This window comes from Heterocephalus glaber, unplaced genomic scaffold, assembly GCF_053883595.1.
Source record: "Heterocephalus glaber isolate CG9 unplaced genomic scaffold, H.glaber_assembly_v1.0 deba00001687, whole genome shotgun sequence".
Classification (NCBI taxonomy): domain Eukaryota; kingdom Metazoa; phylum Chordata; class Mammalia; order Rodentia; family Bathyergidae; genus Heterocephalus; species Heterocephalus glaber.
Genome location: NW_028258412.1, coordinates 5924250 through 5938112, shown reverse-complemented (window position 1 = coordinate 5938112; position 13863 = coordinate 5924250). Strand labels below are relative to the sequence as shown.

At 42.6% G+C, this 13863-nt stretch overlaps 1 protein-coding gene, 1 long non-coding RNA gene and 1 pseudogene across 6 annotated transcripts in view; 2 read left to right on the top strand and 1 right to left on the bottom strand.

The window, feature by feature from the left end:
• Nf2 (NF2, moesin-ezrin-radixin like (MERLIN) tumor suppressor) overlaps positions 1-7616 on the bottom strand; it is an 87300-nt gene extending 79684 nt beyond the window's left edge. For 4 of the 5 annotated variants that reach the window (XM_004843411.4, XM_004843410.3, XM_004843409.3 and 1 more), the window contains exon 1: positions 7018-7616. In XM_004843411.4, coding sequence (XP_004843468.1) covers positions 7018-7131 — 114 coding nt within the window. In that variant the 5' untranslated portion in view covers positions 7132-7616. Of the gene's footprint in view, positions 1-6992 lie in introns of all 5 variants that reach the window. The other variant, XM_013071993.3, reaches the window with a different exon arrangement.
• Positions 7617-7862: 246 nt separating this feature from the next.
• Positions 7863-10938, top strand: LOC110348857 (uncharacterized). Its single transcript, XR_002394444.2, has 2 exons — positions 7863-8208; positions 10367-10938. It is a non-coding gene; the product is annotated as an uncharacterized LOC110348857 (long non-coding RNA).
• A 907-nt stretch (positions 10939-11845) lies between these two features.
• Positions 11846-12392, top strand: LOC101705744 (cytochrome c pseudogene; annotated as a pseudogene).
• The last annotated feature ends 1471 nt before the right edge of the window (positions 12393-13863 follow it).

Genomic DNA, 13863 nt, shown 5'->3' with positions numbered 1-13863 from the left:
TCTTTAATAAATGGTGCTGGAAAAACTGGCTTTGCACATGCCAAAGATTGAAACTAGACCCATATCTTTTACCACACACTAACCTAAAATTGAAATGGATCAAAGATCTAAATATTAAAACAGAAACACTAAATCTACTGAAAGGGAATAGGTAGAACGTTTGAGGACATAGGAGTAGGCAAAGACTTCATGAACAAAACCCAGACTGCATGAGAAATACTATGAAGAATCAACAACTGGTTCCTCATCTTATTAAAAAGCTTTTGCACAGCAAGAGAAACCACCAATAGACTGAAGAGAAAACCCACAGTGGGAAAAAATTTTACCAGCTATTCAGATAAAGGACTAACATCTAGAATATATAAAGAATACAAAAAAATCAGATCCCCCAAATTTAAAGGCCCAGTGCAAATATGGGCATCAGAGATGAAAAAACACTTCTCAGATGAAGAATTAGAAATGGCAAAAAAAAATATGAAAAAACGTTCAACATCACTGGTCATTCGTGAAATGCAAATTAAAACAACACTGAGATTCCATCTCCAGAAAGAATGGCCACTATCAAGAAGTCAACCAATAACAAGTGCTGGAGGGGCTAAAGTGGGGAAAAAGAAACCCTTCTCCATTGTTGGTGGGAGTGTAGACTGGTAGAATCACTGTGGAAATCAGTGTGGAGATTTCTCAAAAATCTAAAACTAGAGGTTCCATTTGACCCAGCTATACCTCTTCTTGGTATCTTCCTGAAAGAATTAAAAGCATCATACCATAGCAATATATGCACACCCGTGTTTATAGCAGCACAGTGTATAATAGCAAATGCCTATCAACTGATGAGCGGATAACGAAGATGTGGCTTTTTTATACAATGGAGTACTACTCTGCCATGAAGAAGGATGGGCTTCAGCCATTTCTGGCTAAATGGATAGCTCTTGAGACCATACTCCTAAATGAAATAAATCAGACACACATATTTAAATACTGCATTGTTTCTCTGGTATGAGAAACCAAAAGTGGAAATAAGGTCTGAAATGTATAACAGATGTTGGGAAATGGGAAGAAAGTATTCAAATGGGAAGAGGGACAAGGAAAGAGGGAGGGAGAAAGGAAGGGACAAGAAAAAAAGTGAAAATAGAAGGAAAAAATGGAAACAAAGCTTTTATATATAAGGAGGGGAGGGAGTTTGAGGGGGGGAATGGGATAAAATTTATTTTTTAAAAATTGTTCTCAGGGCCAGGGATTTAGTTCATGGCACAGCACCTGCCGTGCAAGCGCAAGGTCCTGAGTTCAATCCCCAGTACCACAAAAAAGAAAAAAAATTGTCTTCAAGCCAAGCATGCCAGTAATCCCAGCACTCAGGAGGCTGAGGCAAGAGGATCACTGGGAGTTCAAGGCCAGCCTGAGCTATATAATAAGACCCTGTCTCCAAAAGGGAAAGGAGTCCTTATGTAAAATTTACATGAAATTCAAATTCCTGTGCCCATAAAGCTGCACTGAAACACAGTGTTGTCCAATATTTACCTTCATCTTTTGTTTTGTTTTGCCATGCTTGGGATTGAACTCTGGACTTCACATATACTAGACAAGTGCTCTACCACAGAACTACACTCCCAGCCCCTATATTTTATCTAAGGTTGGTTTTGAAAAACAGCTTTGTTGAAAGCTGGGCATAGTAGCGCAGGCCTGTAACCCCAGCACTTGAGAGGCTGAAGCAGGATTGTTTCAAATTCAAGGCCAGCCTGGGATACATAGTGAATTCAAGATGGGCCTGGACTACATAGCGAGCCCTCTCAAAAATAAATAAATAAATAAAAAAGCCGGGCTTGGTGGGCACACCTGTAATCTCAGCACTTGGGAGGCTGAGGCAGAAGGATGACATTGAGGTCAGCGTCAGCCTGGACTACATAGTGAGACCACGTCTCAGAAAAAAAAAGGCTTTGTTGAGATCTAATTCACAAACCTTAAAATTCACCTATTTAAACTGTACATTCAGTATATTTTTAGCATGTACACAGCGATTAATACAGTCAATTTGAGAAGATTCATTTTCACCTAAAAAAAATTTCTTCTCCTTTAGTTTTCATCTCTATGCTCCTACCCACTTTTCCCAGCCCTAAGCAACCACTAATCTATATAGTCTGTCTCTGTAAACATCTCTATTCTAGACTTGCATATAAATGGAAAGATACAATATGTTTTTTTTGTGACTAGTTTCTTTCATTTAGTATGTTTTCAAGTTCATCCATATTGTAGCATGTATTGATATTTCAAATAATATTCCATTGTGCTGATATACCACATTTTGTGTATCCATTCATCAGTTGATAGACATCTGTTTCCACTTTTGGCTATTTTGAATACTGTTGCTACAAATACAGTATTCCTACAAGTTCCTCTGTAGATATTGTAATTTCTCTAGGGTAAAAATCTATGAGTAGAATTGCTAGGTCATATAGTAAGTCTAAATTTAATTGTCTGAGAAACTGCCAAAGTGTTTTTCAAAGTGGCCTTTTCTCCATATTCTTGCTAATATTATATGACATTTTTTTATGACTTTTTGATTCTAGCCAATCCTAGTGATTGGCTCTCATTGTGGTAAAGTTCTCATTATGTTTCTGATTTGCATTTCTCTGATAACTAATGACATTGAGCAACATGAAGTATCTATTCAGATCCCTTGTCCACTTCTTAATTGGATTATTTTCTTTTTTATTACTAAGCTATAGGAATTTTTTAAGTTTTAGATCAAATGTTGCTTATCAGATACATAATTTGGTACTATTTTCTTCTATTTAATGGTGTCCTTTGAAGCACAAGTTTTTAATTTTGATTAAGTCCAGTTTATTTTTTATTTTGTTGCTCAATTTTTCTGGGGTGTTTTTGTTTTTCTGGTAAGGGGGATTGAACTCAGAACCTTCCACTTGAGAGGCGGGAGTGGCTCCACTAAGCTAACTCCCCAGCCCTGTTCAAGTTTATGATATGATATACAAGTATAAGAAACCTATGACAGGGGGCCAGGGATTTAGTTCAGAGGCACTGAGCCTGCCTCGCAAGTACAAGGTCCTGAGTTTGATTCCCCAGTACACACAAAAAAAGCCTATGATAAATATAAGGACACAAACATTTATATATATTACATATATATAATATATATATTGTAATATATAAAATATATATTATATATTATATATATTATATATATTGTAATATATATAATATATATTATATATATAATATATATAATATATATAATATATTATATATATATATTTTTTTTTTTTAAAGGCAAGGTCTCACTATACAGCCCAGGCTGGCCTCAAACTCATGGTTATCCTCTGCCTCAGTCTCCCAAGTGCTGGGATTTGCCAGGGATTTAACTCAGTGGCGCCATGCCTGCCTCACAAGTGCAAGGTCCTGAGCTAAATCCCTGGCAGATAAAGTTACTTTCTTTGCAGAAAGATTAGGAAGAAATTTGGTTTCAGTTTGGTTGGTTGGTTTTGGCATTGGGGATTAAAACCCAAGGCCTTCCTCATACAAACTTCCACTGAGCTATACCCCCAACCAGAAACAACCTGTAATAAGACTGGCTCCTTTCCTTGAGCAAAATTCCTGACCCATCTGGGAGTGGTGGTGCACACCTGTAATCCCAGCTATTCCAAGAGCTGCAGCAGGAGGATTCAAAGTTTGAGACCAACCCGGGCAATTTAGCAAGATGCAGTCTCAAATTTAAAAAGGGCTGGGGATATAGCTTAGTGCTCCCTGGGCTCAATCCGCAGTACTGGAGGGAAAAAAATCCCTGAGTCAGGGACTCTGGGGATAGAAAAGGGGACCATGGCAAGCTTTTGAGTGACGCTCCCACTCTAGGACAGAGTACTTGGTGGAAGGGCATGGGGAGACAGAGCAATACACGAGACTGAAGTCTCAGCTTGCTTCCTCCTATGGAACCACCAGCTCACAAGGCAGGGCTGAGGCAAGAGCAGTCAGAGCCTAAGTTATCTCACTATGTCTCACCCTGTTCCACAAGTAGTGATGGAAGAAGGGTGTCCTATTGGCATTGGTGGCACAAGCCTGTAATTCCAGCCCTTTGGGAGGCTGAGGCAGGAGAATCACAAGTTGGTGTCCAGCCTGGGCAACTTAGCAACTCAGTGAGACCCTGTCTCAAAAAAATTCAGGCATGGTGCTGCACACTTGTAATCCCAGCACTCAGGAGGCTCAGGCAAAAGGATCACTAAGAGGGGCCAGGGATTTAGCTCAGTGGTTTTGCTGCCTGCTGCACAAGTGCAAGGACCTGAGTTCGATGGCCCCTACCAAAAGAAACCAATAAAAGTTCTGGGGGTAGAGCTCAGTGCAAATCCCCAGTACCACAAAAAAGAAAAAGAAAAAAGGAATGGAGACGGAAGGTGATGGTTCTAGAGATAGAAAACTGATCTCTAACTATATTTTATGTCTTGAGAGCTTGTGAATTAGGTGTAGTTGCACATGCCTATAATCCCAGCACTCAGGAGGCTGAGACAGGAAGATCACACATTCTACCCAACCCTGGGCAACTCAAGAAGATCCTGTCTAAAAATAAAAAATAAAAAGGGGCTAGGGATGCAGCTCTGTGTGAAGACTGGGGGAAAAAGTGCCCCATTGATCAGGGGCACTCATCCAGAAATTAGCTTCAGCAACAAGTAGCTCTGAGCAGGATGAGAAACACTAAAAGTCCTGCTCCTCCTGAGAAAAATAGCCCTCTGATTGGCAACTGAAGGACAGGGGGCCTGTGTTACGGGTTACAGCAGTCTGGAATCTCCCTCACTGAGCTGGGATTAGGGAGGGACAGAGTACCTCTCTTTCTTACCAAATTTTCACATCTTTTTTCATTTGTTTGTTTTTTGAGACACTATGTAGCCCAGGATGGCCTCAGACTCATTATGCACCCCAGGCTGCCCTTGAACTCACAGTGATCTTCCTGCCTCAGCCTCCCAAGTGCTGGGATTATAGGTGTGTACCAGCACACCTAGCTTGTTTTGTTTTAAAATAATTTTCACAGCCAGGTGCAGTGGCACATGAGATTTATCCCAATTCTCAGGAGGCTGAGGCAGGAGGACTGCAAATTCAAATCCAGACTAAGAAACTTAACCAGATTCTGTCTCAAAATAAAAAGCTGGGGGTGTAGCCCAGCACTCCCAGGTTTGATTTCCAGGACTGAAAATAATAATAACAATTTTCACAAGTTTTATAGGAGAATGGGTCAGTGGACCTCCTCATACAGTCATGCTGAAAGTTAATCCTGTCTAAGGATTATGCTATAACAGCAGAGTTGAATTGCTGAGTAGCTCCAGTGGAGACCCTATGACAGTGGTGGTAAACCTATGGCATGCATGCTGCAGCCAGCTGTCTGTATCATTGAAAGCTCTAAAGTTCACCATCGCGGTATACGGCCTGCAAAGCTGAAAAGACTGACTATGAGACCTATGAGAATGTTCACCAACCCCCGACTTAGGTCACTGCTGCCAATGCTGCTACTGCATGAACCTCACTTTGGATAACACGTAGTAAATTATTTGAAAGGCAGTACTACACACTGGCTAAGATCTTGGTCCAAAAACCAAAATCTTTGAGGTACTTTGTGGGCATAGGAAAAAAATTGAAGCTTTTTTTTCTGTACACTCAACAATCAACACAGGAGCCAAGAAATGTGTGGGGATTTCTCCCTACAAGCAATCAATCAAGTCTTTATTGTGCAGCTCTGGGTATCTGCTAATTCAATTCAATTCTGACACGATCTTAGAGGTAGTGTCAGATCCCACAGGTTGAGGGCTCAGTCCCACATTGCCCCTATTTCTGATGCCAATCACGAACCTCAGGTTGATTTACCTGTACTTCTGGACCAGCCAGCTATAAATTGGGGTTCCCGCAACCTTCTTTTTGAGTTCAATTAATTTGCTATAGCAACTCACAGAAACTCAGGGAAACACTTACTGTACCTATTACAAAAGATATCACAAGGGCCACGGGTGAAAAGATGCATAGGGCCACAGAGCTTCCACGCCCTCTCCTAGGGCTCAAATCCTACAGGACCTTTCACATTTTTAGCCATCTGGTAGCGCTCCAAACTGTCTTTTGGGGTTTTTATGGATGCCTCATTATACAGGCATGATTTAATCACTGGCCAATTCTGATCAGATAGATTACTCTTTGGTCCCTCTCCCCTCCTCCAGGTTGGAGGTAGAGCTGAAAAATCCCAACCTTTAATCAAGTCTTGGTGTTTGTGACCAACTCCTATCCAGAACCTACCTAGGGCCTGCCAGCAGAGGTCTATTCATTATTACACAAAAAGACACCACTTTGCAGATTCCAAGGATTTAGAAGTTGTATGCTAGGAAACCAGATTAAATATATATTCTACAATGTCACAGGTACTTTTCTCACTGGATTGTTGTAAGGTTTAAATGTGTGAACGTCTGATACAAAGTACTAAACAAACAATAGCTGTTATCCTCATGCTGAAAACTGCACAGAAAGTAACTATAAGGTAAGGTACGCCGATCTCTTTCCTCAGTCCCCGCCCCCCCCCTCAGAAAACTTAAACTTTGGAAAATGGAAACAAGTACAGACTTCCAATAAATGAGATGTAACTTTTAATATTTGCAATACATAACATTATCTAACACAAAACTCCCTAGAATTTATGCTTAAGCCTGACACTGTAAAGCAGAATTCGCTAGCAAGGAACCCTACAGTACCTTTCAATACCAATGAATGAAAACCTTTAGGAAGGACTAAACCCGAAAGCCCCACTTGAAAAAGCAGCAACTAGCTGTAACTTGTGAGTTTGGGCCTAGAAGTCTCCTTCCGGTTCCAATCGTCTCTATCCATGCCCAGAGGATGATATAAACAGAATCCTTCAAGCTTCCACTTCGACTGTCACTACCGCGAGGGCGCCCGAGTGGGTGCCGTTGGTGCGCCTGGGTCGGGCGGGCCAGGACTCCACCGGGCTCCCCTCGCCGTACCTCGTCGGGGCTGCCAGCTGGTTACCTCGCAATTGAACTCCATCTCGGCGTCCATGGTGACGATCCGCACAGTGAACGTCTTGGGCTGCTTCCTCTTGAGTGAGCTGAAGCTCATGCGGGAAGCGATGGCCCCAGCCATGGTGCGAGGCTTAGTCCCAGGAACCTTTCACCCCGAGGCCTGCGCTCTGGACCTCTTAGCCCCCCTGAAAGAGCCGTACAGACCTCAAGACCACCATGGTGGCCGGCTGGCCGGCCCAAAAGCGATCTGGATTGCGTGGGTCTCCAGCAGCCAGCATGGGCCGCGAGGACCCTACCCCGGGAAAAGAGATTTGGGGGACAGGCCCTGACAGTGGCGCGGAGGGAAAGCGAACTGGAGCAGACGGGGAAGGCGCGGCCCTGCGCTCCGGGACTCGGGCCGAGGACGCCCGGGACGTCCCGGAACGGAGACCCTAGACGGGCTCCAGAGCAAGGGCGCCTCTCAGTGGATGGCAGGGGTCGCGCGGCTGCGCCGAAGCCAGGCGCGCACGCGCGCGCGTGGCTGTCACCGTCCTCCGTCCTCACTCCGCGCGCCCGCAGAAAAGGTCCCCTCCCGGCAGCTCCTGGCAGCCTCCCCGCCCCGCCCTCAGGCCTCCCAGAACTCTACACGCAGCGCATCGTAACATGATCTTTTCCAGAAACGGTGGTTGGCTGAAAACACCAAAAGAGACGGGACTTATTCTGTCCGCCTTCTTTAGGGCTACTCCACCAATTGGAAGTTCCACACTGAAGAGAGGCGCGGGCCTATGCTCGGTGTTGAGTGGCTATAGCGGTAGTCACTCTGAAAGCTTTTGTTTGTAAGGGTACGCCTACCCTAGCAAGACTGGTTGAGGCAGCGGAGTACTGCGCGCCTTTCCCTGGAAACCAAGTAGAATTTGTTCCCTGGACGCCTGATCCAGGGGAATTGCAGTTCAGAGAAAGTACACGCCGAGTGCGGTACCCCAGGGAATCTCATATCGGACACCCGGAAGATATCACTATTTGGCACTCAATCAGTTATTGTCGAACACCGGATAGATATTCCTATTTGGAACGTAATTACACACAGTGACCTCTGTTTCTCAAACTTCTGAAAATACTTGTAGAGGCCTGAGAGGTTGCCAGCACTTTCCCTCCCGATCCTTCTGTTTCTCTTTAGAATTACAAAAGGGGAGGATAGTGATTGTACCTACCTTATGAGGTAAGTGAGGAATTTAGGCGTGTTTAATACATATAAAGTTTAGACCGGGCGTGGTGGCACACAACTGTAATCCTAGCACTGGGGAGACTGAGGCAGAGGTTGGCCGAGAGTTCGAGGTCAGCTTGGCCTACATAGTGAGTTCAAGGCCAGCCTGAACTAAATAGCAAGACCTTGTCTCAAAAAAAAAAAAAAAACCACACACATATATATGTATGTATAATATAAAACTTAGAACGGTGGCTGGCACATACTGTGACTATGAAATTGCTTTATTTGTACATCAAAATGGGTGAGAAAGTTAAAGCATTTTTCATCTTGTATGATTTCTGTTTTCAGACCATAAAGATGTATTATTCATTTTTAAGAAGTCTTCAAGGGTTATTAATGTATGTAGGGGGAATTATACTTTTTTGTATTTTAAAAAAATCATTCAATTCTTTATTGATTTATTGTTGTTTTGAAATGTACTGTTGCTCCGGCTGAGCTCAAACTCCTGGGTGCCCTCAAGCCATCTGTGATGGAACAGACAATCCATGTGTTTTGACTGAACAATAAGCATTCCATAACTGTGAGCCTTCTTACAGACAAGAAACAATCAGCGTGATAAAGCCTCTTGCTATCCCTCAGATAAGAAGAGGCAAACTAGGACTGGAACTGGTCTATTTCGTCAGAGTTTGTTTATCCTCTGTGCTTCCATAGTTAAGCCTTCCAAATTTTTCCTATTGTAGCTTCAAGAAATGTAATTAAAATTCTGGAGAATTCAGCAGACCCTGTTGCTGTGATGATCCAAATAGCATAAATCTTACTCCTCTGCACGTGTTCCTGTGGTGTCAAGAAGCACAAGTCAGGCCCCAGGAATCATTTACTGGCACAAACAACTAGGGAGGCTGCTGTAAGAAAATTTCATCTCCTGCATACTGATAACAAATTCTCCACACCAAAATTGTTTGGGGTACTATGAACTTGGCACCACAGTGCCTTTGTTTTCATCGCTTCAGTTCTTCCCTGCAGGTAGGAGAACCAGGCTGGATTCTCCTCTGGGCTCCCCACAGGGATGGCAAATCAGGCCTTTAACCCAGGACCAAGAATGCTACCAGAAAATAAGTGATTTAGGGACCCTACCGAGGAATAGCAAAAGGAAATGGATCAGACAGCAGGGGCTAAAAAAAAAACACTCATGACCAGTAATAACTTATTTTTATAGAAGATTTAGTAGGTGCCAGGCACTAGACTTATTGGCAAAACATACCCAATTTAAAGTTTCCCGGGAGGACATCTAGGTAAAATATGTGGTTCTGCATCTCAGAAGAAAGGACCAGAATAAAAATAGATAGGATGAAATAATGTGCTGATATTAAATGTGCCATTCACAAAGAATAAACACAGATAACAATACCTATCACATAAGGGATTGAAGAGGGTAGATTGTTTGAGACAGCGTCTTGCTACATGTCCAGGGTGGCCTCCAACCCCTGGGCTCAAGCAATCTTCCTACTGAAGAGGAATAATTCAGGTAGAGCTCATTAAGACTTGACACACACTCGGGCCGGGGATTTAGCTCAGTGGTTCCACTGCCTGCCTCGAAAAGCAAACGGTCCCAAGTTCGATCCCCACTACCAAAGAAAAAAGACTTGACACAAACAGACAAATATCTATTGAATGAATAATTGAAGGACATGAGGAGATACTTATAGTCTCACCCATGGTACAGGCTGTTGGCTTCCAAAAGACATTTGCTCAGTTACATACAGCTTTTATATTCCAAAAAAAAAAAAGGATTATAAAGATTATATAAATTGTGTTTATCACTTTTCCACTCATTCTCTAAGAGCAAGGACATGACACATGGGCCCTTAGATCAGGAGCTATGATCTCTTCCATAACAGTCTCTTACTTCTATAACAAATGAGCCCTTAAACATCCAGCTGTCTCTGTAAAACCTATGTAAATAAAAAAATTACATGTCAAATGAAAAAAATTAAAACTTAATGGGCCAGATAGATATGCCCCCCAAGGTACTAATCAATGGTGGGGTACGTTTGGTTCCTGGTGCTCATGGCTCCCCTGGCTATTACTACTCTTGGGACCCCTCAGTATTATCTGTTTAATTCTCTGTTTGGGACTGTGCCTAATTCGCTGTTTTCAAAATTTCTTGCAGGAACAATTGAGGGCATTCACCAATCAGACAGTCACGGAGTTCATCATGGCAGGGTACCAGCCAGTACGACAAAGGAAGAGGTCCCCACTTGCCACCGGCCTCATCAGATCCAGATCTAGCCCCGATCTTCGCCCCTTGTCAGTAGGAAGCAGCTCCAGAAGAAGAGACCTTCGTCCAACTATCATGAAACAAAAGCCTGGAATGATAGGTCTCCCACCACCTCAGCAGCTATTATGTATAGTAGCTGCCCTCTTCCTATGGTGCCTTGCCCCCTCCCCTGTGTGACATCATGCCAAGATGGTTGCTTCCACCAAAGAATAAACCCTTCTTCCCAGTATGCCCCTGTTCCCGCCTAGAAAGTAACCTAATACTCACCTCCTACCACCTAGTGACATCACGGGCTCCTCCATTCCCTAGTCACTACCTCACTCAACCCCACCTCAGCCCCTACAAACCCCACCCCAGTCTCTATAAAAGACTCTCCCTGCCCCGGCCATGTTGCTTTTGTCTCTCCTTTGTTCAGAGACAGCCCAGCAGATCTATTCCCCTAATAAAGGCTTGTTGTGGCCTGGTCTGGTCTTGGTCTTCGGCCCTTTTACCTGACACAGACAATATTAGTAGCTATCATGTATTGATTGCTTACCATGTAAGGCACTCTGCAAAGTGCTTTGCATGCTTTATTACTTTTGATCTTTTAAAAAACCCTATAGGTAGGTATTAGACCATCAATTTAAACATGAGGAAACATCCAGTTTCCTGGATAAGGCTAAAATAAAGGGTAATTTACTAAGGATTTTAATTGAGAGAGCTACAATTTGCATCTAGGACTGGTTTAATGTGTATCTCACCTGCTTTACATTTTGTTCCTTCATTTTTCCAAGAAGATCAGGAGTTCCCAAAGGGTGGTCTCTGCCCCACACGGGACATTCAGCCATGTCAGAAATTTTGGTTGTCAAAACTAGTGGATGCTTCTGGCCTCTTTAGGCAAAAGCCGAAGATGTTATTAAACAACCTAAAATGCACAGGACAACCTCACACACACCACAAAGATTTATCCAAGTCAAAGTGACAATAGTGCCTAAGTAAAGAAACCCTGCTATACAGTACTGATTTTTCATCTTTTTAATTCAAAAAACTATTCAAGGTCAGCCTGGACAACATAGCAAGAGTCCATCTAAAAAAAAAAAAAAAAAGGAAAAAAAAATTAAAAACGCTAGCTAGGGGTGGTGATGCATGCCTATAATCCCAGCATTCGGGAGACTAAGGCAGGAGGATCACTGAAAGTTCGAGGCCAGCCTGCACTACATAGTGAGTTCAAGGCCAGCCTGAACTATATAGCGAGACCCTGTCTCAGAAAAACAAAACAAAAGAAACCAAACCAATACTCAAATGAGAATCTGATGAAGTCAGGGGATCCTCTTCTCAAAGAAAGGCACATAGACTTAGCTGAGGACCAGCATGTCCTTGGGGTAGAGAGCGGGACGTCTGGCTTCTGAGCTGGGACTTTCTCTGTGGTAACGACGAAAGAGCGCTGAGCCTCGGACGCGGAAGCCACAGCAGATTTCAAAATGGGTGATGTTGAGAAAGGCAAGAAGATTTTTGTACAGAAGTGTGCCCAGTGCCACACTGTGGAGAAGGGAGGCAAGCATAAGACTGGCCCAAATCTCCATGGTCTGTTTGGGTGGAAGACAGGTCAAGCTGTTGGATTCTCCTACACAGACGCCAACAAGAACAAAGGTATCACCTGGGGAGAGGATACATTGATGGAGTACTTGGAGAATCCCAAGAAGTAGATCCCTGGAACAAAAATGATCTTCACTGACATTAAGAAGGGAGAAAGGGCAGACTTAATAGCTTACCTCAAAAAAGCTACTAATGAGTAATAGTCACTCCCTTATTTATTACAGAACAGAAACGTCTCATGGCTTTTTTATGTGTACCATAATTTAATAGATCTCATACACCAGAATTCAGATCATGAGTGGCTGACAGAATATTTTTGTTGGACAGTCCGGATTTAAGTAAAATTGGCTTATAGTTAAATGGATATCTTTTTTTAAAAAGTTTTGATAGTAATTCCAGTTTAGTATATACTATCACTGTTTTCCCTTTCTAAAAATATGGTTGGACTTGATTAGTAATGTTTGAATTTTCACAGAGATGGAGAATGTTATCTCAAAACCTACTGCAGGTTGGTTTTATATTTAGAATTATACATATAACTGGTTGTGTAAATATGTTTAAATACCAGGGAAATCCTTCACTGTCTCACAACCAATCAAGACTCCTGTTTCAATTTGTTTATTAGCTTTTTAAAGACAGTGGTTGAAGACAAGGAAGGAACATCTATATTTTTTATCTTGACTATGCCAATTTAATTAGAAATCCCTGTATCTAGAGACTGCTACCTTTTACTTACTGAAAGGCATTTTAGTGTGGTGTATGTATAATACTAAATAAGAATATTTAACACTTAAAAAAAAAAGAAATGCACATATACTATACACAGATTTTCCTTTTTTTTTTTTTTTTTTTTTGGTGTACTACTGGGGACTGAACCCAAGGCCTTTCACTGAGCCACATTTCCAGCCCACTTTTTAATTTTTAATTTTGAGACAGGGTCTCACTAAGTTGCTAAGTCTCCCAAGCTGGGCTCAAGTGGGGATACTCCTGGTTTAACTTCCCAGAAATGCTGGAATTACAGTTGTGTACCATCACATCTAGCCTTTTTTTTTTTTTTTTTTTTTACTGGGGATTGAACTCAGGACTTTGAGGTTGTGAGGCAGGCACCGTAACCACTGAGCTAAATCCCCAGCCCTAGCCTTTTTTTTAAAAACGGGGTCTTACTATGAAGCCCAGGGTGAGGTGGAATTTATGATCCTTTTGTCTTAGCCTCCTGAGTAGCTGGAATTACAAGTGTGTTCCACTGGACCCAGCTAGTTTTGCACACGTTATAGGAGATTCATGAAAAGGCCCATCCAAAACACATCTATGAACCCCAGTGTGTGGGTCGGATTTCTGTTACTGTAACAAAATATTAAGATAATCAGTTTATGAAGAAGAAAGTTTTCTTTTAGCACACGGTTTTGGAGGTTTCAATCCATAGTTTAGCAGACCCATTGCTTTTGAGCCTGTGGCAAGTCAACATATTATGGCAGGGAAAAGCTGTTCACCTTATGGCCTGAACTTGTTTTTTTTTTGAGACAAGATCTTGCTGTGTAGCTCTTGCTGGGTTTAAACTTGTGGTAATCCTCTTGCCTCAGCCTCCCAAGTGCTGGGAATATAGGCATGTGCCACCATGCCCTGCTTGGCCTAGACTTAAGAGAAGGTCAGGGTCAGGGATTTGGCTCAGTGGTTCCACCACCTGCTGAGCAAGGTCCTGAGTTCGATCCCCAGTACCAAAAAAAAAAAAAAAAGAAGAAGAGAAATAGGAGGGACTGGGGTCCCAATATCTTCCTCAAAGGCATGTCCCCTTAGACCCCTCCTCTTGATGGTTC